General features: G+C 37.3%; 1 protein-coding gene across 2 annotated transcripts in view; it reads right to left on the bottom strand.

Annotated features, from left to right (window-relative positions):
* Positions 1–6,717: 6,717 nt before the first annotated feature.
* FBN2 (fibrillin 2) overlaps positions 6,718–21,892 on the bottom strand; it is a 183,263-nt gene continuing 168,088 nt past the window's right edge. For both annotated transcript variants that reach the window (XM_064437967.1, XM_064437968.1), the window contains 10 exons: positions 20,940–21,065; positions 18,385–18,591; positions 17,576–17,701; positions 16,841–16,963; positions 16,577–16,693; positions 15,775–15,903; positions 14,009–14,128; positions 11,962–12,193; positions 11,114–11,273; positions 6,718–8,678 (listed from right to left, as the gene is read on the bottom strand). In XM_064437967.1, coding sequence (XP_064294037.1) covers positions 8,304–8,678; positions 11,114–11,273; positions 11,962–12,193; positions 14,009–14,128; positions 15,775–15,903; positions 16,577–16,693; positions 16,841–16,963; positions 17,576–17,701; positions 18,385–18,591; positions 20,940–21,065 — 1,715 coding nt within the window. In that variant the 3' untranslated portion in view covers positions 6,718–8,303. The remainder of the gene's footprint in view (positions 8,679–11,113; positions 11,274–11,961; positions 12,194–14,008; positions 14,129–15,774; positions 15,904–16,576; positions 16,694–16,840; positions 16,964–17,575; positions 17,702–18,384; positions 18,592–20,939; positions 21,066–21,892) is intronic.

The raw sequence follows: 21,892 nt of genomic DNA, 5'->3' as shown, positions 1-21,892 counted from the left end.
CATCAGTCATGGAACAGAATTGGGGCAAATAGATAAGTGTCAAGAAGAGGAGGAAGGTCTTATCTTTGTCACTTGTTTTTCTCTCACGTTTCTGGAAATAAATTAAGGTCTTATGTGCAAAGGTAGGTTGACATAAAAAGGCATTGGAGATGTGTTATAGGATACCTGGAAGTGCAGATATGGGGTCTTACTCAAATGAGGGTGGATCTGAAGGAAAAACTTTGTAGTGGAGGTAATCAGCTTAACACTTTGAATTAGTCTCTTGATATTTCCATTTTCTATCGGAGCTGATGTGTAGATTGTATGAATGCCCTTAGTGCATACTATTTTTTTAAAAAACACAGTGTACCATGGAAGTGCTTAGAGCATTTTGCTATTTTTTTCTCACTGTTTTTCATCTTTTTTTTTTCCTTCATCATTAACCATTTAGTTATGGAATGCTTGATATTACTTGCATCGTTGAATATTTTGGATTTTGCCAGCTTATGTGGACCATATTCTGGACTCTGCTTCTTCTCACTTTTTAACAAATCTTGCTTTTGTCTTGGCCAATTTAGAATATTTGCTCTTGGTTGCTTTCATAAACAGCTTTCATCCTTTTGTGCTTCTTTGGTGTAGACTGCATTCTATGTCTGAATGCATAGGTCTTTCTTATGCTGCTACAGTAGCTGTGACATCTCTGTGTGTTTCATAGGATTGGTGATGGGTGTACTGCTTTTGGAAGTGGGACTCCTGAATGTTATGGAGCAAAATATGGGAGAAGTCGTGACACTAGGAAATTTAGAGCCAATTTTTAAAAAAATTGATGGTTGAAAGTGAAAAATGAAGAAAATCAGAGTGGTTAATTAGGTAGCAACACCAAATAAAAGCAAAAATAAGCAGCTTTCCTAACAGCTGATGGTTATTTCACAAAAAAAAATTATATAGTATTAACTGATGCTGATTTAGTCTGAAGAGAGATAAAGGACTGAGAGAATTCTGAGTGGTTCTTTCTCATGATAAGAAGACATTTCTTATCCACATGTTCTGTGGATAAATAGATATGACACAATATTCTGTGGATGTCAGTCTTGAAGCTTCAGAAACATTAAAAAAATACTGCTCTTCACAAAGGAGGGGTTTGGGTTGGTTTTGTTTTGGTGTTTTTTCTTTTAACCTTACCAAGTTATATACATATTTGAGGCGCATTTCATGTTCTCTCTTACCAGCTTTTTGTCTTGCAAGCAGCAATGTTTTGGTGGGTTTTTAATGTAACTTTACGGGAAAAAGAGCTTTTCAATTATTCGCATTTCTGGTGCTCAATTCAAGCGTTGGTTGCTGTGGTTTGTTTTTCTTGGCTTCTTCCTCTGGCCTGTGCTTTCCTTAAGAACACATGTCTTGATGAAGGGCAGCTTAGTTTTCCTTCCACTGAAAGAAGCTGGGGAACATATAGAAGCAGACAGGATGTCAAACACAAATATGCAAAAGCCAGTTCAGTCCATTTAGAAAGGAAAGGATAGAGAGGGAAGACGCTGAAGTGCCTTACAGCATCTTGGATTCACATCAGTAATGTGACTGAGTAATGGTATCATATTCTGTTCGGTGCTGCATAAAGCAAGTGTTGCTCCTCTTCTCAGGAAAGGAGGCTACACTGTGGAAATGGTGGATGTAACTCTCTCCGTTCAGAAGGCAAAAAGGCTCATCTGTAGTTGGCTCCATATTCCACAGACGTATTTTGTAGTGGGCACATTTATAAAATTTACATCTGTGTTCTCAACAGCTGAAAAATTACTTATAACTATCAAATTTCCTTTCAAACAGTCATCTTCTACTTTCATCTTGGCTTTGAAACTGGATTCCAGGACAGCTACTGTTTAGCCAAAAAGCAGCTGTTTTGAGACTGAATGGATCTTATTATTCTGTGGGATACTTAGAAATAGTGTTTCTTTACATCATATGGTAAGCAGGCAAAGGAATTTCAATCCATTTAGTTAACAGCATGTCTGGTATACTTTGCATTTTCTATGGAGCAACATTAATAGATAGGCTACATTAGGAGCTATCTCAGCGAAGCGAAGCTCTGATTTAAGAGCAGCTATTTAAGACAATCTCTGTGTGCTTGATCAGTGTAACAATAGTACACATTGTAAGGATTTCACTGAGTTTGAGGCATACTGAAATCAAAGGCTTAAAATACTGTGCATTACATGTCTTAGAATTCAATGGCTGATTCAGAAAAGTGCTTTTCTACAAAGTTCAGAGGCCTGTTGAAAAACACCTTGCCCTTTCCAGAGGTAGTGCTACGGTTGACTAAAATGTCGGGTGGTATTAGTCTTACTGATCAAGAGTGAGAGACATAGAGCTGAGGTATCTTGGTAGTGAGTTTGTACTTAAAAATACTGTAGTTTTGGGTTTGATTTGTACTTTTTAAGTTCTGTGCACCGGTTGATAAATTTAGAGACAGGCATTTCAAGCTGATTCTTGATTCCTAACTATCAATTTTCAGTCTCTCAGCTTACAAACATCAGATCTTCTCAGGTTTTTATATTTCATTTTCGGTTTATGACTTAATACTGGAAGAGAAAAAAAAAACTTGTTTTACATCTAATTGAATTCAATTCTTTTAGATAAATCTCTTAGCAGTATCATACGTTATTAACTTTGTACATGGCTGGAAAGTAATTTGGAAAAATGTTCATTGATCCAGAAGTAGACAACTAGTGTCCATTTAAAAAATGTTTTTAAATGCTGTTTTTAAAAGTGTTTAAATGTTGTTTTTAAAACCTCTTATAAAAACAAGTTGGATCAACTGTGTTATCCAGTTTGGTTTCTTCTAAATTGATCTGTGTCAAAGTGCATTATTCATAAGAAAACTAGTTTACTTGTGTTCATAAACAATAGACATTTGATGAAATAATATACCTCTGGGACCAACAAAGGGAAGAAGCACATACACTTCCACATCAGCCTTATACACTCACTTTCGAGCACTATTGCAGCTGTTTAACAAGAGAGAATATAGGATTTTTACTTGGGAAATGCTGACAGGGGCTTCAGTTATTGTGGTAGCAATGGCGCCATTATGACTTGTTCTCATTAACACTTGCATGAAGATAAAAGTTGATGCCAGGAGTGATGCATACCAGCCAGTAAATTCTAAAGTAATACCTTTTTTAACCCTCCCCTCCAAAGGTTTTATGCTAGACGATAGGAGATGTGGGCCACAGGTAGATTTTTTTTGTTCAGTTAATGTTGCGAAATGGACAAAAATATGATTGCAGTGTAAGGTGTTCAAATCATAGCGTTTAAAGTTATTGGCTAGATTTCAAGTTCACCTTTACATAAGGGCATGTGGTTCTCGTCATACTGCAAGTTCTATGGAAGCTGAGACTTTGTCTCACCGGTGTGCCTGCATGTTTTCTGAAGAAACAGAAACTTCGTGGCTCTTGTAGGCTTATTGAAAAATGCGAAAAGTTTAACTGAAATGAACTGAAAATATAACTGAGGATCATATGAACATGCTTTGTGACCATTTGAATTGCTGTAGCATTACACCTGGTTAGATTAGGAGGTGTGGCTATGAAGAAAGGACATGATGTGCTCAGAAATAATTATTGAATGCTTTCTTAGCCTCAGCAATGCTCCCTTGACTATTGAATTGGAGTCATGCTTGCGGAAGAAGGAAGAGCCCTAAAAAAGTCTGTACACACTTTGATGCATACATGAAAAACAAATACTCTGGCATTTGAGCATAGAAAAGGAGGAATTCATTCTTGGCCTTGGTAACATTGTGAGGTCGTAGTAAATGTTGCTGAACTTTAGTGCTGGCATGCTGGGAAAGCAAATGCTCAGCTCGAGAGCTAAAGGGCCGAGTACTTGCAGTAAAGGTGGAAAGAACGAAAATACTGTCTTCAAAAGAAATTTTAGGTTAGAAATTATTTATATATATATAGTCAAAAATTATTATAATGAGCAAGTATCATAGACTTGCTAGGATAGCTAGAGGGCACTGGTAAAGTCCCCACTGCCTAGGCCTACCGTAGATGTTATCTTTACTCACTACAATTTTGCTTCAAGTTGCCAAGAGATTTTGTGCTGGCTTTGCCTGGAATAGAGTTAATTCTTGCCAGATTAGCTACTATGGGGCTATGTTTTGGATTTGTGCTGAAAACAATGTTGATAACACAGGGATGTTTTCGTTACTGCTGAGCAGTGCTTACACAGAGTCCAAGCTTTTTCTGCGTCTCCCCCCACCCCACCAGTGAGTAGGCTGGGGGTGCACAAGAAGCTGGGAGGCGACACAGCCAGGACAGCTGACCCAAACTGACATTCCATACCATATGGTGTAATGCTCAGCATGTAAAACTTGGGGAAAAGCGAGGAGGAGGTGGGCTTTGGAGTGATGGTGTTTGTCTTCCCAAGTAACCATTATGAGTGATGGAGCCCTGCTGTCCTGGAGATGGCTGAGCTCCTGCCTGCCCATGGGAAACGGTGAATGAATTTTTTTGCTTTGCTTGTGCATGTGGCTTTTGTTCTACCTATGAAACTGTCTTTATCTCAACCCACGAGTTTTCTCACTTTTAGCCTTCAATTCTCTCCCCAGTTGCACTGGATGGGGGGCAGTAAGCAAGCAGGTGTGTGGTGCTGAGTTGTCAGCTGGCGTTAAACCATGACAGATTTATACTGTAGCCTCTCTTAAATAGCAAGATAATTTTCATTTTACTGTTAGCAAGAGATTTTGGAGTTTTGTATCTTGCTGGAACACTGGTCTTTCTGTGCATGTGTGTTCAGCTTTCTCATTACATGTTTAGAAACTAAAAGGCTAGAGGGTATTAAAGTGTAGATTTTGGAGAAAGGAAGTGGCTCTGTTTTGGATTTCTTGCTTCAGCTGTTTTTTGTTTTTTAATCCAAGATAGTTTTTCATCTGGATTTGAAGCTGGGCGTGACTTCTTTCTGGGTATTGTGTGTAACTGTCTTCTGCATTTTAAGATGGTCGAGGATAATGCTGCCTTTATAGTTAAGGTATAAGGTATTTTTTGTACCTTGCAGTTACTGTACTGGTAGTTAACACAGGTGTTATCTGATGATAGTTTCTTATTTAGAAAACAGGCTTTAAATCTACTAAGTGTTCATAGCACATACAAATAATCTCTGCCTACTGATAAAATCCTCCAGAATTTGTAGCCTCAGAGGAGTCATTATTAAGTGTTGCTACTATTTTCTCTCTTTCTTTTGAGTTGGCAGCAAAGGATAACGCTCTACTCGTTTTCAGTCTGGTGGCTTTTCTTGCGATGTGTTTTCTGGAAAGCTCCCATTTTGGACAGAGAGTAGCCTTCTTGGAAATGCTATTAGACTTGTTAAGTCAGTGCCACACTGGATATATTTATCAGACCTCTAGAGGTCTTTTTAGTTCTGTAGACATCAGTAATTTTACCCAGAAGCAGCTCTGAATCATAATGAAACTTGCACAACCATATCTGAAAGTCACATCAAGTAAGTCAGTTTCCAGGCAATTTCATACTGTCTTATTTAAAATGATGCACTATTAAATGTCAGATAAATCTGAATACATACATAGGTTTCAAGGCACACCTAAGGTAAGTAACTCCCATCAAATAAATCGGTAATTATGAAAACAATTGCAATGCCATAATTCCTGATTATTTTCTTTCTTGAGTGAAATTTAAGTGTATGATTAGTTTAAAAACTTGTGTTTGTTTTATTACTTTATGAATATTTTAGGCAAGAGGAGAGGGACAGCAGGGTGGTGGGAGAAGTATGTTAGCCTGGACCTTTGAAAGTATGGGGAAGAGCAATTTTATGTTGACAGAAGTTCTCAAACACTAGGGAAGCTCATTGTTACGGCATCCAGTAATCAGAACCTTAGATGTGCAACTTGGCTTTTAATGCAATTGACTTGTGAAGTGCCACTCCTCCAGAAGACCAGCAATAGAATATGTAGGGCTAATTCTGCTGGTGCAGACAAGTCTTATATTGTACTCAGAAACTAAAGAGTACATCTAAAACAAGCCCTTTGCATCTTAATTCAGTGCTTAACCCAATGTGTCCCATTTCCCTTTCTCTGGCTATTATTGAAGTGACAAAAATGTTCAGTCAGTATTGGCTATTACTTAAAAACAATCACCAGTTTAACTCTGAATGGAATAAAAAAAGGAAGTGTAGCTTATGTAATGAGGTCTTTGAGGAAACATTGCATACTTTAAGAAAAAACATTGTTTGTACTGTTGGATTTGTCCGTGTTCCTAATGAAGGGCATTCAAGGAAGGGACTGCCAGCAAGCAAAAGTACCTTCACTGACAGCCTTATCAGGTTTTTGCTGTGCAGATAGGATGGAGGTTTTACACTTCAACTCAACTCTTAAATGTGTGGTGATTTGTTTTTAGACTGGAATTATCAAACTTAAATTGTGATGGTCCTTCAGCCCTCATTACAGGGATAAGCAAAACCTTCCGCAAGGTCAGCCCACTCAAACCTAATATATGACAGATTTTGAGAGAGTTGACGCAGAGTTTTAACTTTGTAAGGATAGTTTAATTCCTGTGTTTCAGCTTTGTCATGATAGAGAAACTGAGTCAGCAAATGCTGTATAACCTTAAATGTCAGTGAAGAAGAGTTTGCATTATACCAGCTCCTTTTTCTGCTCTGAAATCCTTTAGATTTACAATTATATGCTTTTTTTGTGTGTGTAAAGAGCACAGATATTTCAAAGAAAAAAACTAACCCAAAATAAGCTTTATTGCAAGAAAAGTGTCGTCTTATTGATACAGATCTTAAAACTTTTTTTTCTTACAAACATTTGGTTAAAAATGTACAAAGTTTCTTTTTCTTTTCAAAATCCCCAAACTCAATAAAAGAAAAGAAAAGAAAAATCACTGAGTATAACTTGATATAATCTTTGGTCAGCACTGATACGCGACTGAAACAGTCCTGGAGTCAGCATGTGCTTTGGCTATTTTCACATATGAGATTCTGTTACATGACTAGTTACAGGCACCAGCTGTCAAAATAAGCACCATTGAGACATACACTTAACACATAACGGTACAACATTTTAAAAAAAATTACTAAAGCAAACTAAATGTCAACTCATTTTACAAACATCTTTCTTACAAAATAAGCTATGATAAAATGAGGCGTACGGTGTATAACTACAGTATTAATGAAACTTCTAACAAATGGACTTCAAATACACATTTTCCTTGTCTGCGCTGCATAATTAGTTTGCACATATGGCAGTCCTGATACAGCTCTCAGTTTTTAGTAAATGCACCATTAATTCAAGCCAGCACCAAACAGTATGAAACATCACGCATTTCCTTCAGAGAGACATTTTCTTCAGCTGCCTACAGTAATGCAAGTTTGTAGAGCACCCTTTCTGAGAATGAGGTGTGGTTGCATGTGTGGTTCCTTGAGGTTATTGGAAGGAAGTACAGTACGGTTTGGTTCTGCAATTCTAATGGTATTAAAAGCAGTCAAGGTATTTTGCTACAGTGGTTGTGCCTCTTCTTCCATTATTTGACGCGGCTGATTCAGACTACACTCCTATTGAGCTGCTGTGAAATATGATCTCTGCAGAGACTGATACTGAAATTCTTGTCCTTTAAGACTCCGGTTTTTTTTTTTTGAATGATCAAAAGTTTTGCAAGAGCACTTTAGAATATCCAGAAGGTGTACTACAGTGCTCTTTCAGCTCTGATAGATTTTAAAATTATTTATATACTATTTGGATGACTGGCCCAAATACAAAAGGAAACATCTTTCAAATCTATTTTTTCTTTTTAAGAAAGTACCTCTAAAATGTTATAGCTCAAATTTATAAATCTAAAGAAAAAAAGCAAGTTTCCCTTTTTGTTTACATAATTTGTCATTTTCTCCATATATTACTGCATTAAAAATAAATAAACTTCTATATTTTTTTTTTTAATTAGGAACTATAGCAAAATACCCAAAGTGTTACAGACTGCTAACAGGAAAACAATAGCTCACATTTTTGTGCCATTTAGTGCCATATGATGACTTCTTGAACTTTAGCTTTTTAATATACTTTAAATCGAGGTTATATAAAAGATACAGTAACCATGATCGCCATTGTAATCAAAGTTTTGGTGGTGGCAGAGTTTAAGTTACCCTCCTGCAAGGGTGGTTCTGCAGTCTCGGCAGGATGGAAGGAAAGAGGTCTTCCCCTCTCCCTTCCTCCCCCAAAAGTCAATGACTGTTCCAAAGCCTTTGAAAAGCAGATATGCTCAGGTGGGTAGATAGGTGAACAGAAGTGACTGAAGAACTGGACTCAGCCTGGAAGACGGCTAGTAGAGGTCTAGCCACAGCCTCATTCTGAGAGCTTCCCCGAGCTCTCCCAGGAGGTAGTTGTCCTCATTGCTGTCTTCCAGTTTCTTTAGCTCCTTTTTCTTATATAGAGGAATGCTAGTGATTTCCAGTGTGTGAGTTCCAGGCACTGACTTTTTCTTAACTGTGTGCAAATAACTCAGTCCATCCTTCTGATGGATTCGAAAGATGCCGTCATCATTGCCACGTGAGATGATGTAGCGCACGTGGTTGGTAAGGGGCTCAATGGCTGGCATGAGTTCTAGGATGTGGTCCTTGTTGTCAAGCCTGGAAATGTTGACTCTCATCTTCAAAGGACTACGCATGTCTAGACTTTCCAAGCTAATCTGCTCAATCTGAAGTAAAGGAGGAGAGATTGTTTAGAGCAGGAGAGAAACAGATATTCACTTGCACTGAGAGAAGAATAATATGTGATTATTAATGGTTTCTGCAGTTGTCAAAATGTAGCTGTGAAAGAAGCTACTGTAAATCCTTTCTACCTGGGAGAACTGCTTGGTTCCATGTAACACACACTGTAAATCTTAAAGGCTTCTCACACCTAAGCCTGTGTGTGAGATAATTAGAGTTACAGCATCAGGTCTACAGAGGGGGCTCAAATTCCAGATTCTTTTCAGAATCTGTTTAACTTCATGCTTGAAAAATGTCCATGTTAAGAAGAGACCTACGTTTACTGCTGCAGTAAAGACTGTACGTGAGGCACACTCTTGCTCTTATATGATCAACTTCAGTGGGGAATATTACAGAAAAACATACCACAACACAGTATGGGAATTGCCTGAAACTTCTGGTAAAACTGTTTTAATGAATCCTGGCTTCTAAAAACAAGCAAGATCAGCATTTGGTGATGAGGAAGTACAGTGATTATAAAGAAAACTGAAGTAGGGATAGAACTGCTGCATTGTTAGCCTTCTACAGAAAGGGCTAGTATGTCACGTTGTCCAATTACATCCTACTTGGACCCCTGAAAGGAGCATGGAAAAAAGGCCCCAGCATTGCTTTTCTGACAAATCAATCATGTTCTTTTTTAATTTGAGCTTCAGTATAGTTATACTGCAGGTGTGAATCTGTCTGGAGGTGTTAGCTGTGAACGCACTTGACGGCAGGGGGTGAGAATGACTGCATTCCTAGGAAAATCATCTAATAAGCAGCAGCTTTTGAAATTGCTTCTAAAAATATATATATAGGCTGTAGTCTTCTTTAGGAGACCTGTTGCTAATTGAGGTACCTAGACTACCTCCTTTCATGCTTGTAAAGGATAGCAAAGGATTTCTTCCTCTGAGGGAATTCTAGTCACGTGAGTACATATGCGTACTAATATGTAATGTAATTAAAAACACAAGGTGAAAACAAGGAAATTTGTGGCTGGGAGCAAGTACTGTAGGGTTTTAAATACCCCACCCCATACTTGTCATAAGCGATAAGATTATTTCTTTTTACACATAGCTTTATGGATGTGAAACCTTTCACTTTTACTGCTCAGGTAGTTCTAGTACTAGAAACTGAAAAGGTTAATGCTGTAAAAAACTCATAATAATGAGATATAACAATTAGGAACTAGATATTAAATAAACTGTGCAATAGAAAAAGTGCTTTTCAAAATATCCATGTATTTCTGTGGTGGTTGACCACAAAATTCAGACTGGAACAAGTCCAATGGGAGTGGCGGTGGGGAGGGAAGAGGGATGTTTGTGGGAAGTGTGGGTGGGTGTAGGGAAATCAAACATTATAAGTGCCAACAGTATATCCTTTAGAGTAAAATTATAGGACTACTGTCTTCTATAGAAAGTTTGCCAATATAAAAACTAGCTTTGAAGGTATCAGGTATACTAAGGCTGGAGCTTCTGGATTGTTTTGTGTCCTTTCCCTTTTAGAAAGGAGACTTGTTTCCCTATTCTTTCAATGTAACTTGTGTGGCTAGCACACCTAACCATTTTAGTTGAGGGTTTGCATTTTGCCTGTTTGCATTACACAGCTCTTGTACTTCTGAAGGAAAATCTGTGTGTGTCCCCATCTCTAATTTGAGTCAGTTTCCCATTACTACAGATTTCAAGAACAGAGCTAATGCTACAAGACATCATCTTGTCATACACATAATGCAGATTACAGATACACAGGTATACTCTTCTAACTTTTGAAAAACAGCATCTAAAAGGTGTTAATAGTAAGGCTGTCCTTTTGTGAGTATCCCATAGCTTATTTTTATAAGGCCACAAGATGCAGTAAGAAAAAAATTAAGTTTTAAGTGGAATTCTTTAATACCCTCAGCAATTCTACAAATACTGGGCTTAAGCATATCAGCTAGGCCACAGACTCTAGGCCCTGACAGTAGTGAACAACCATGGAACAGACGCTTAGACTAAAATGATCTGCAAGAAGATCTATCTAGCTGTCCCAGACCATAAAATGCTGTCCAATCTCCTCCTGACAGCAGAAGAGACTGCAGACATGACCAGCTTCCTAACACTCTGTAATTATAGGAAAATTATTTTCCTGAATGTATTTTGAGGAACTAGACCGCATCTTGCACTACAAAGGATTCTTTACAAGCTTTAAAAACTTAATCCGTTCATACTTGTTGATGTCTTTCTGATAGTCACATTGTTCCTGCCAAAAGAACTCAAGTGTGAAAACCACTGAGGCAGGGGAATAAGATTTTTGCCACTGAATGTGGCCTGTTAAAAAAATCCCTCCATTTAATGATAGTGGTCAGTATGATATCTCTGAAAATATCTCGAAGTACATTACAGTGCTTATTTATCCTGGTACGTACAGTGTCATTAGCACTTCTCTTCTTCCTGTTGTCTTTTTTGGAGTAGCCATTGATTTTGCACTCATAACACGCTTCAGGGGACAAAGCATTCTCTTCATCAGCATCTCTATCCAGTGGCAGATACTGGCCTTTGTTAAATCCCATCCCTGAGACACAGTGGCTGTTGAATAAAAACATCTGTTTTAGTTACCTCTTGTAGTTTTATGAACTGTCCTCTTAAATGGAAAGTGAGTGTATGTAATGTGTACCACAGCGTCTGTATCCCCTTCCTTTCCCTTTCCCTCAGCAGGAGGTCTGTGCATTAATGTTCTTCGCACTAGTGTGGCATACTGAATGAAATACGTCCATTGGCTGAGGCCTGTAGGCTTTTCTAATTTTCATTTACAGGTTTTACAAAGAAACAGAACAAACTCAACCTGTCCTGAACTTTGGGACTGAAGAATTTAGCTGTTGTCATGTACCAGAACAACGTCAATTTGTTTTTAATGTTCTGAGTTGATCAGTGTGGCTTAAAACCCGTAAATATCTCAGTACAGATGGTACCTATCCATATGCAGTAACAATTCTCATTGAGAAGGTTTGTGAAGGACTTCTTGTGCTGCTACTGGGGGAGGCAGCAGAACTCATTGTTTAATGTTCCTTACATACTGGATTTAACATAAGTGTTATGCTGCATGTACAGATATGTCCTTTTTTCTAGCTGATGGATATTGTGTGCAAAGGGAGTAGAAAGGATGACTTAGTAGCCTGTCCTTCATTTGCACCTCAGTCTTCAGTCTGATTACGGTCCAGCCTTTTTATAGGCTTCTGAATGTGTCTTTGATGAATGACTGTGTGGAGATACTCACCCTTGTCCAACTCTGTAATACCCAGGTGGACAGCCACAAAGATATCCACCTTCAGTGTTGGAACAACCGTAATTACAGGGGTTCTTGGTAGAAGAACACTCATTCACATCATGGCATGCATTGGAGAATTGGTCATAAGAAAATCCAGATGGGCAGGCACACTTGTAACTTCCAAGTGTATTATAGCAAGAAGCAGAGCCACATGTGTTAGGATTGGAGCATTCATTTTCATCTAGTAAGCAAACAAAAGTATATTGGTATCTTCTAATTTAATGACGTCAGGCAAGCATGGTATAGCTAACAGGTCAGAATTTCTGCAAGTCCTAGGGATCTGCTACATCCTTGACCTCATTACCCTATTGAGACTTGGTTTCTGAAGAAAAAGTACATTGGCAAAGGTCCCAAACACATACAGGTCAGCTGTAAAGGTATTTTAGGATACTGTTAACCTTATATTGATTCAATGCTCCCTCTTCCTTCAAGGAATGTCTCCTGTTTTGCCCAAGGGTCCTCCTTCCCCTGGCAGGGTGCACTCCTACCAAATATGGTCCACATAGGAGAAATGGGCTGGAACTCTAGTCATACTCCACCCATGATAATGTTCCTGGGCACCTAGTAATGGGGTGAGGTTAGCACATACTTATACGGGAAACCTGCAGGCTGTGAGGGGAGAGACAATCTAAATAGGCAACCAAAATGAAAGAGAAAAGGACGTCTTGTCTTTATTGTCTTTACGTTGTGGGTGTTGAATTAAGATACAGAGAAAATTACTCCTCCAGTCAGTGTGACTGATTTGGTTCCAGGCTATTTGTGTGAAAAATGAGTGAGAAAAATAGCTTGCAGTATGGAAGATCATGCTTTTGGAGGTTGGCACATGTTGCTTATTTTATTTATCTTACCAAGATACTGTTTCCCTGTAGGTGTTTTCCTCTCCAATACCATTAGCTCATGCTTTACCATTTTTGCCTGCAGTTACTAGGAGATGCCTTCTTTTCAGGACTATTTATAATATTCAGAGACTGCAGCTGGTTTGGAGTTTTGTGGGAATTGTTCCTTGTGTGTTCCTGTCACTCCAACCCCAGTCCTTTGCTTTCTTTGCTCTAGAGCAGTATTAAATAAGGAGTGATGATGGCAGTCAGGGCTTCAGAAAAACTGCCTGGTGTGCTACTTAATGTAAAATGTGTATAATAAACTAATATATATGTCTAGGATCAGGACAGTAAGAGCAGCCTATAAGAAACGTATGGCAGTGCTCACAGCCATCCTCTGATTATGACACCATTGACAGAGAACCATGAAAGCACACCTGAAACGTAAGTATGTTGTTATGGTGCCTTGTGAACAGTACAGGATGGGGTTGTGTACGGTGGGTGTTGGGTTTTATTAAAAAAAAAAAATTCCCACATTTCATTTGGTATGGGAGGTGGCTTAGTTCTTGAAACCCAGAAAAGAAATGATGGGTTGAATGAGCTAAATCTACAATAAAACTGCTGAGCTGATTAATTTGCCCCAGTTCCCTGCCCAAAGAACTAATGTTACCCTTAAGACTGATTTTGGGAGTAGGAAACCCTTAATGGTTATGTGGATATTTTTCTCCCCATCCACTATAGATGGTATTCTGTAGTACTCTCAAATTGCTAATGACAGTGATTCTCACTGATAAAAGGTGGGAATTTTTTTTCTTTTTTCCCCCCAATTTCACCTGCAGAGGTGTTTACATTGATGATTTCAGGAATTCAGTGAACATCTTTCCACCTTTCTCACACAGTGATTTTTCCCAGGAGAAGGGAGTCAGAATTTAGGCCTTACTAGGAAAACTCTTTGTCAAATAGAGTTTCAACAAGATGAGTGTGGGTTTTTTGTTACCTTATTTAATTGATTTATGTTGAGAGTAGTAAGTGAATGGAAGGAGGGAGAGAGTGGAAAAAAATATTTCAGTCTGCATACCCTTTGTCCTGCCCATTCTTGTCCTTACCTGGCAGTTGTCACTATAAACACTATGACACCTTTGCTGTTTAAACGTATTCTGTGCTGTTTGTTTCCTTACCAACACATTGATTCCACTGGTAATGCTGAATATATCCTTGTGGGCACCCACATCTGTATCCACCCAGGATATTTTGACAGCCGTGCTGGCATCTATGGTTTCCATCACATTCATCCACATCTTTGCAATCGGGAGAGAAGTAGAACATGAAAGAACACAAAATTATACATGTTGCCAAATACATTACTCACTTTGATCATAATCATTGAAACACCAGTATTTATGACAAAATACTGCGCTAAGATGGATTCGGGTTGGTCGTTTGGAATGCCTGAAAGTCAATTAATGTAGTGTTCTATCTATCAATAATCTGCTTGGAGCTTTTGAGACTTTATGTTACTTAGATGTAAGGAAGAAACACTATACCTGGTAATCCCACACAATGTTGCTTGATGTAATGTTTAGAATCTGAATGGGGTTTTTATTTCAGTTTTCATACCACATATGGAGGACTAAACTTTCCGTTTCCTGGAACATACTGAATATTTGAGTATGAGGAATGCATACTAAATTTGGATGTAAGTAAGTGCTTACCTTTGCAATTAAAAAGAAAAAGCCATCTAAAAAGTCTCTGCGGTATGTGTAAATAAAGGAGAAAGCCACAAAGAAAACACAAAATGTAAAACCTCAGTAATCTGAAAAAGTGTCTGCTGTAAGAAATCAGTAGATTTTAAGCAGCCTTGTGTGTCAGGTACCGTATGTGGTTCTAGCAGGGAATAAAAAATCATGCATGATATCACAGATTCTAAGTTATACACTAGTTGTTCATAGTTTGAAACAAATTTAAGTGAATTGTAATGTCCCACAGCCAGAGGTGCAGTAAACCATTGTACCAGGAACTGAAAGCTGTCATTTTATCAGTAATAACATACAGAGCAGTTCTGATGTGCTGGTTGTGTACGTATCTTGTGAATGCTTTGATATGTACAACTTAGTGTTTTGTTTTGTACGTACATGCTGGGTAAAGTACATGATAAGGAGGTATCTACAAGAACAAAGTAATCTGACAGAAGGTAATGCTTTCTAAAACTTCCAGCTACATATATTCTGCATTGTTAGTCTAGAAATTAGCCCTAAATATCAATTCATGTTTTAAATGCTGTATCAAGGAAGCTGACATTTTGAGTTGTCATAAATTTGTGCATGCATACCACTGAATTTCTAATTCTTAGCAGCCAGATGACCTAGTACTGCCTTTTAAACTCTTCTTTCCTCAATATTTGAGGCCCACTGAAGAGTCTGGAGCTCTCAGATAAAGATTTCCTGACTGGGGTTCCCTTTTGGGCCAATAGAGAGAGACGAAGCTCAACAATGTAATTCGTATTTTAACTGTAGTGAATTACCCTTCTGAATATGTATCTCTATGGTAGAAGACTTAAAGTATGGAATTTAGATTCTAAGATGGCCTCAGGTGGATGGTTACAATTAGCTGAAACAAAAATTGTAGAGAGATTCTCTTTAGCCAGTATGAAAATGAAAATGAAAATGAAAAAAGGCTTTTAGGTGCATAAACCTATGTGAAGTAGAAGCAGCAGCCTGGAAACAGTTGTTCAAGAGTTCAGCTAAAAAGTCACTTTTTATTCTAATTTGTGTAAAAATTACTCAGGCATACAATTATGCTTAAAATTACCCAAATATATTCCTATTTCTTTTTGGTATTTACTTTTACTACGTCTGGTGCTCTGTTTTATCTTTGACATCACAGGGTTCTCTAGACGCAGAAGTAAGGATGTGCACCGTAAAAAAATTTGACATTTGATAGTTACCTTCACAGTTTAATCCAGTAGAATCCAGAGAAAATCCCCTTTGACATTCACAGGTAAAACTTCCAGGGGTGTTTTGGCAAATTCCTTTTGATCCACAAAGCGATGGCTGAGAACCACATTCATTGTTATCTTAAAAATGCAGAGGACAGAGAAGGAGGTTGATATACCTTGTGGCATGATTTTAGACATGTTCATGTAACATTTCTTAAGAGGATGAAATCCACAGAGGTGCAACAGTTTATTTTGAAAATGTAGCATTTCATATTTGAATGTCAGATGACCTGATGACTCATGCAGAGCTCTGAGTAATTAATAAACTGGAAGTTCAAGCGGTAATTCAGTTATGAGTGTGAAAGCCCCAGGTATGTAATTACTGACAGTGGAAAAATGCTGCACTTCTGTATTAGATGAACTAAAATAGTTTTAGTTGGCAAGATTCATACATATGCTTAAGATCTAAAGACATCTGTATCTATTAAAGAAGAAAATGCAGTCTGTTTTTGTTTAACTACATTTTAAATGAGATTTTAATAGTTTACCCCTTTGTCTCCATGTGGTTATACTTGGAATATAATAACAAGTATTAAATATCTACAACTGTTTACTAAGCAAGAAAATACAAATGGCAGATAGATTGATTTTTCTTTAGCTATAATTGTTGCTTTTCAAAAGCTTGTTTTCTGGACTGCTGACATTATTGCTCTGTATTATTACTCTTTATAACGAGCAAAAGAAATTAATAAGAATTGTGGATGTTGTTCTTATAGAAAAACTGATGCAAGGAAAATAATGTTTTTCTTACCAATACAAGCTGTGTGATGTTGTGTAAAACCAGGTGGACATTTGCATGTGAAGCCTCCAAGGGTATTGACACAGAGAAACTGACAATTGTGTTGTTTGGTTTGACATTCATCAAGATCTGAAAGTAAGAGATGTCGTCTTAAGAAAAGTCAATGAAAAAGAGGTACATTTAGTCTAACTTGATAAAAATATCACACTTCAAAACTATTTCCTTTTAAGTCAAGGAGCAATAATATTAAAAGTTACTGTGTATAACTTTCTTTACCTTTACATGTCTTTCCATCTTCTTGGAGGATGTAGCCCCGAGGACATGAGCACTGATAGCTTCCCTCTGAGTTCTTGCAGATAAAATTGCATGGTTTAGGAGACTGGGAGCACTCATCAAGATCTAAAGAGAGAAACCATTAAGTATCTGTTGTACTGATTTCTTGGTCTGTGTTTGAAGGGTGTTTTCTAAACAGTACTATATTTAAGAGAAAAATGTTTGTAGAAAAAAGTCCCCAATTTACATTTGTTCAGAGTTCCTATGTCTTTCTTTATGGATATGTTGCTGTGGAGTTTCTATGGAGTTGCCGCTACAGTGACAAACTGAGTATCTTGAAAGAGTAATATGCTAGAGTGACAGTGGCATTAATATTTTCATCTAGGAACTAAGTATTTATTTTGGGGCATGCTATGATATACTTATATGTGTTAACCAACAGGAAGGTGGGAAAATGTAGACCATGAAGTAATCAACTGGTTTGTCAGCCAAAATAGTTATACAGCTGAAATGTATTTCAGTATTTCAGTGCTTATTCTACTGCAGGAATATTGCCAGTACAGCTTGCTTCTCAATTTCCCCAAATGAAATACAAAACCAGAAGTGCATTTTAGGAAAAGAAAGAGAAAAGACATAAAAGAGATAAAGAAACTCCTTTGATACAAAGGTTTACAGAGATCGAAACATCATTATGTACCAATTAAAAAAATAACTGAGGATTAAGATGCTGAATCTTACCAATACAGGATGTGCCACTTATGTCAGTGGTATAGCCAATTTTGCAAAAGCATCGGAAGGAGCCCATAGTGTTAATACACTGTCCATTTCTACATAGGTTTGGCATGACTTTACATTCATCAATATCTGTACAGAAAATATTAAACATATTATCTTTGGATTTTAAATTTGACATTTTTCTTCTCTTCCATTTTTGCACAGCTCCTCTTCATCATGCTTCTGATAGGAACTTTACCCTTTCTTTCTCTTTAAAAATGGATTTGGATTCAAAGTCAAACATCCTTCAAACTTTCATTAGTGTTTTTTGCATCAAAACCTTCCTGCTGTTTCATTGGGTAATCAGGTTCCAGTTTTGCTAACTCAAAAAACAAAACCTACAGAATTGAATTTTCTTATGACCAGTTAGATGATGTAAAAAATTTTTCACAATTTAAAAATGTATGTTAGCTTCTGCTTCCTGTGTGGAAATAGCAACTGCAAAGCATTCAGTGAGACTTATTAGAACAACTGTTGTTGCCTTTGCCATGTATGCTACTTTTCAGCATACAAAAGCTTTGGGATCATTTCTAGCATTTAGTTGCTGGTTGGTACCTCCTATTTTAGATCCCAACCCTGAAAATTCTGCACATCTGTGAGTATTCTGGTTGCAGCTACTCTTTAAAGGTGCTTTTAATTTCTGGTTTCTCAGTGACATTTGAAAAAAAACTCTGTTGTTTCGCAGGAAAGTCTTCAAAGGAACTTCTGCATTTTCTTAAATATGTGAGCATATTCTTTTCCCCTTTTCTGCCTCTTTTTATCCCTGCAAATACCTCTTCCATCTGTAGTATAGCCTGGTCCATGTGGACAGAGTTTTTTATATTGGGTGGTTCCGGGAAGAGGACAGAGCTCACACTGGTTACCCCAGCCCCGGCCTCCATCACAGCAGCACTCAGATTTAGTGACAAGATTCCGACTACTGGAAGCCATCTGACACATTGTCTGTAAAACTTCAGCAAAGCAAAATCCTTGACGATTATCTGTAAGGAAGAAGTAGAGAGATCACGGAAGAGTAGGAGATAAACATCTGATCCATTAAGCATTTGATGTATTATTCTGGCTCTTTCTCAACACATGCAAACCCTAGGAGATTATTAGCAACCAGTCTGTGAAGTCTGTTTTGACTTAGCCTTTCAGATTTGTTCTGTTTTTGTGTTCACTGCCATTCCAACTGTATTCCAGGCATCCATAAACTTCAGTACCAGCCTGAGCTGGATATGAGTTTTACTTCTAGGAAAGCTGTGCCCTGGGGCATCTCCGGTGAGCTTGCTTGACAGTAAAACAGGCTGCCGGCCAAACTGAGCTTCCACTTAAGCTGCCTATATTTGGCTTGCATTTGAACAATTTACTTGGAGTAGCGTTAGAAGTTTGTTTTGTTTGTTTGTTTTACTGGCCAAAATAGCATGTCTGATCGTCTGTAATTGTCCTGATGTGGTTTAAATGACAAAATCCTTAGCACTACGCAACTCAGTACTTCTTTACTGGCACTCCTAGTTTGTGTTGGGGGGGGGAAAGGGTGTATATGGCCTTACTGTTGATCTCTTTCTAATTCTGTTTTCCTTAATTTTTAAACCTTCTGGTTAATACCTGTTACTCATGAAATAGGAGCAAAACTTCAGAGTCATTAAGGTCCTACAAGTTTCATTCAAACAGACAGCTGAGGAGAACAGAGATCCCAGCTTCCAGTGCTAATGGAAACTCTAAATTTTTCAGCGAGGTTGTCTTCTAAGTAGGCTATGTCACCTGTCTTATTTGTTAATTAAAATGGTGTCATTGTAAACTATGGTCTGGCAAACGCTTATGTTTTTAAATTAAAGATTACAATTTTTTCCTCTTCAAGGTAAAAATTAAAATCCTCAGAATGTGTAGATATATCAACACCCAGCTAACCTTCTCTTTTACAAGTATAAGGAGTAGAATCTATATATTTCTCACATGAGTCAGATAAAATGCAAACTTTGGCTTTAGGCAAAACTTACCTTGGGTGCCCGGAAACTTAACCTTTTACATCAAATAAAGCTGTCCTCACTGAAAGTCTCAGTTGTGTGAGACAGCATGTTTGCTGTAGTAATTTGCAAGACTCAGCAGATTGTTGTTCTCCTGGATAGGTATGTTGTGCAGGTCTTTATGCACATTATGAGTTGAAGGACATATAACACTTCTTCCCCAGTTTCATATGTGGAATTTTAATGTAACAGACTATAAAGGTTTGCATGGTATATTTAAAATAATGTAACCTAAGACTTAATCTTTGTGCTTTCATTCTGAAGATATACTTTATTTCTGCCAGACTAATTTTTCATTGTCATTTCTGACTCAGGAAGCCCTAAAGGAAAAGCAGCAATGAGCAAACTAACCCAAAGCATAGTTTTCAGAAAATAATAAGAAAATCATATATTAAGTATAAGAAAGCAATAATGACCTCCAAGAAGCGTATTTCCTTGGCATTAATGACTGGCTGGGCTTAAGAGACTGTGGCATCTTCTTCCCATCTGGTCTTAATCCTTAGGAAATACCCTGCACTTCCAATGTTATTGCTTTGCCATGAAGTCAGCACACTACTGATGACAATTTACAGAGAGCTGGTTTTGTAGTACTTATATAAGATAATATACAAGTATTTTTGATGCAAGTATACTAATAAATATTCATACAGTTTCAGTATTGCAAAAGACACTGAAGTATATACACTTGAACACTGATCATGACAAAGTAAGGTTTTGCAGGTCTGTTTGATTTCTAAAAAGGGAACAATTAATTTTATAGTTCAAATGTCAAGTCTGAACATATTGAAAAGAAAATAGAGGCTGATGAACATAAAATCTTTCATCAGCCTTTAATGTGCAGGCCTGCCTCAAAACTTTTTATCTTGCAGTTTTTTGGTGAAATCTTAGTATTTTGTATTCATGACTAGTGTCTGAATTAAAGGTACAGAAAATTCAGATGTCTAGTTGCAGTACTGTAGTGCCTAGGATTGCATTCTGAATATGCAAACACTGCATCCCAGTTTCTGATATACCTAAGGTAGTTAAATTCTGCTTCTTCTTTATAACTACCTGTATTTTGTCTAGATAGTGTTGCTCAGAACCATATTTATGTCCTTTGGAATTTAAGACACTTCTATGTAAGGTCCCTGATTGCTAGACTCAACTGACATTCTCAAGATGCTCCTCATTCCTATCATTATTTAATATAATTTTTTAATTAATAAGGATCATTATTTAATTTCTGTAGATATGAGAGCTGTTAGGTACTCAGAAGCATAATTTACATTCTACATCCTATATACTTCAGTGTAAGATGAAATGTATATGAAAGAGGCATTTACCAAGACACTCAGTGCCTGACGGACTTGAGAGGAATCCTTCATTACATTCACATCGGTAGCTCCCAATAATGTTCATGCAACGACCATTTTCACAGATACCTGGCTTGGTGCGGCACTCATTTTCATCTTTACAAAAATATAACAAAAAAATTTAAAATAGTTACAAGAAAATATATCAGATTCATAGAATGCATTAATTTTTCTGTGTAATATTTGCAAAATATTTGTAAGATGTGGAAAATCAGCAACTGATTAAGCCTGGAAGTTACTTTCCTAATAATGCTATTCCATTCCTTATGCACTGCATCCTAGGATGAAAGCTTTAATCCTTGTATGTTCTTTGCAACTTATAACAAGAAGCAGAAAACACTTGTAGCAGAGCAAGTTCTAGTCATAACTTTTACCTGGCAAGTAACATTTAAATAAAATTGGAATACATGCATGATTTGAGTAACAGATTTTCACTTTGTAATCATTAGGAGTCTCTGAATATGTTTGACCTCTTCTGCAATCAGTCACATTTCAGTCCGCACATCATCTCCCTGAAGCAGTTTATAATCTTAGTGTATTTTCTTCCATAGCTAATGGCACAGATACTGTAAGCAATTACACACCTTTGTACATGCTGAAAATAAAACCTCAAAAAAACCTAAAGTGATTTAAAGGCAGCACTACGTGGTAAAAAAGGCAAAATTATTATTAATACAGCTTATTTCCCCTGAAAAGAAATCATAAAGGCCTGTAAAGGGGAGTAGTCAGTCTCTTGCTGAAGGAACACTGTTTTAAAATACTTTCATTTAAACCATTCACTGAGATGGATGATGTTTGTGGTTTGGTTTTTTTTTCCCTCTGAGCCATTGATAGCCTTAGCTACTTCTGTCCACAGAGATCTTTGGAGTGGTCTTGGGTTTTTTTATACACCAGAAGAAAGTATAATTTGCCAAAAGGTAGCT

This window comes from Phalacrocorax carbo, chromosome Z (genome assembly GCF_963921805.1).
Source record: "Phalacrocorax carbo chromosome Z, bPhaCar2.1, whole genome shotgun sequence".
Lineage (NCBI taxonomy): Eukaryota > Metazoa > Chordata > Aves > Suliformes > Phalacrocoracidae > Phalacrocorax > Phalacrocorax carbo.
This window is presented reverse-complemented; position numbering and strand designations above follow the sequence as displayed.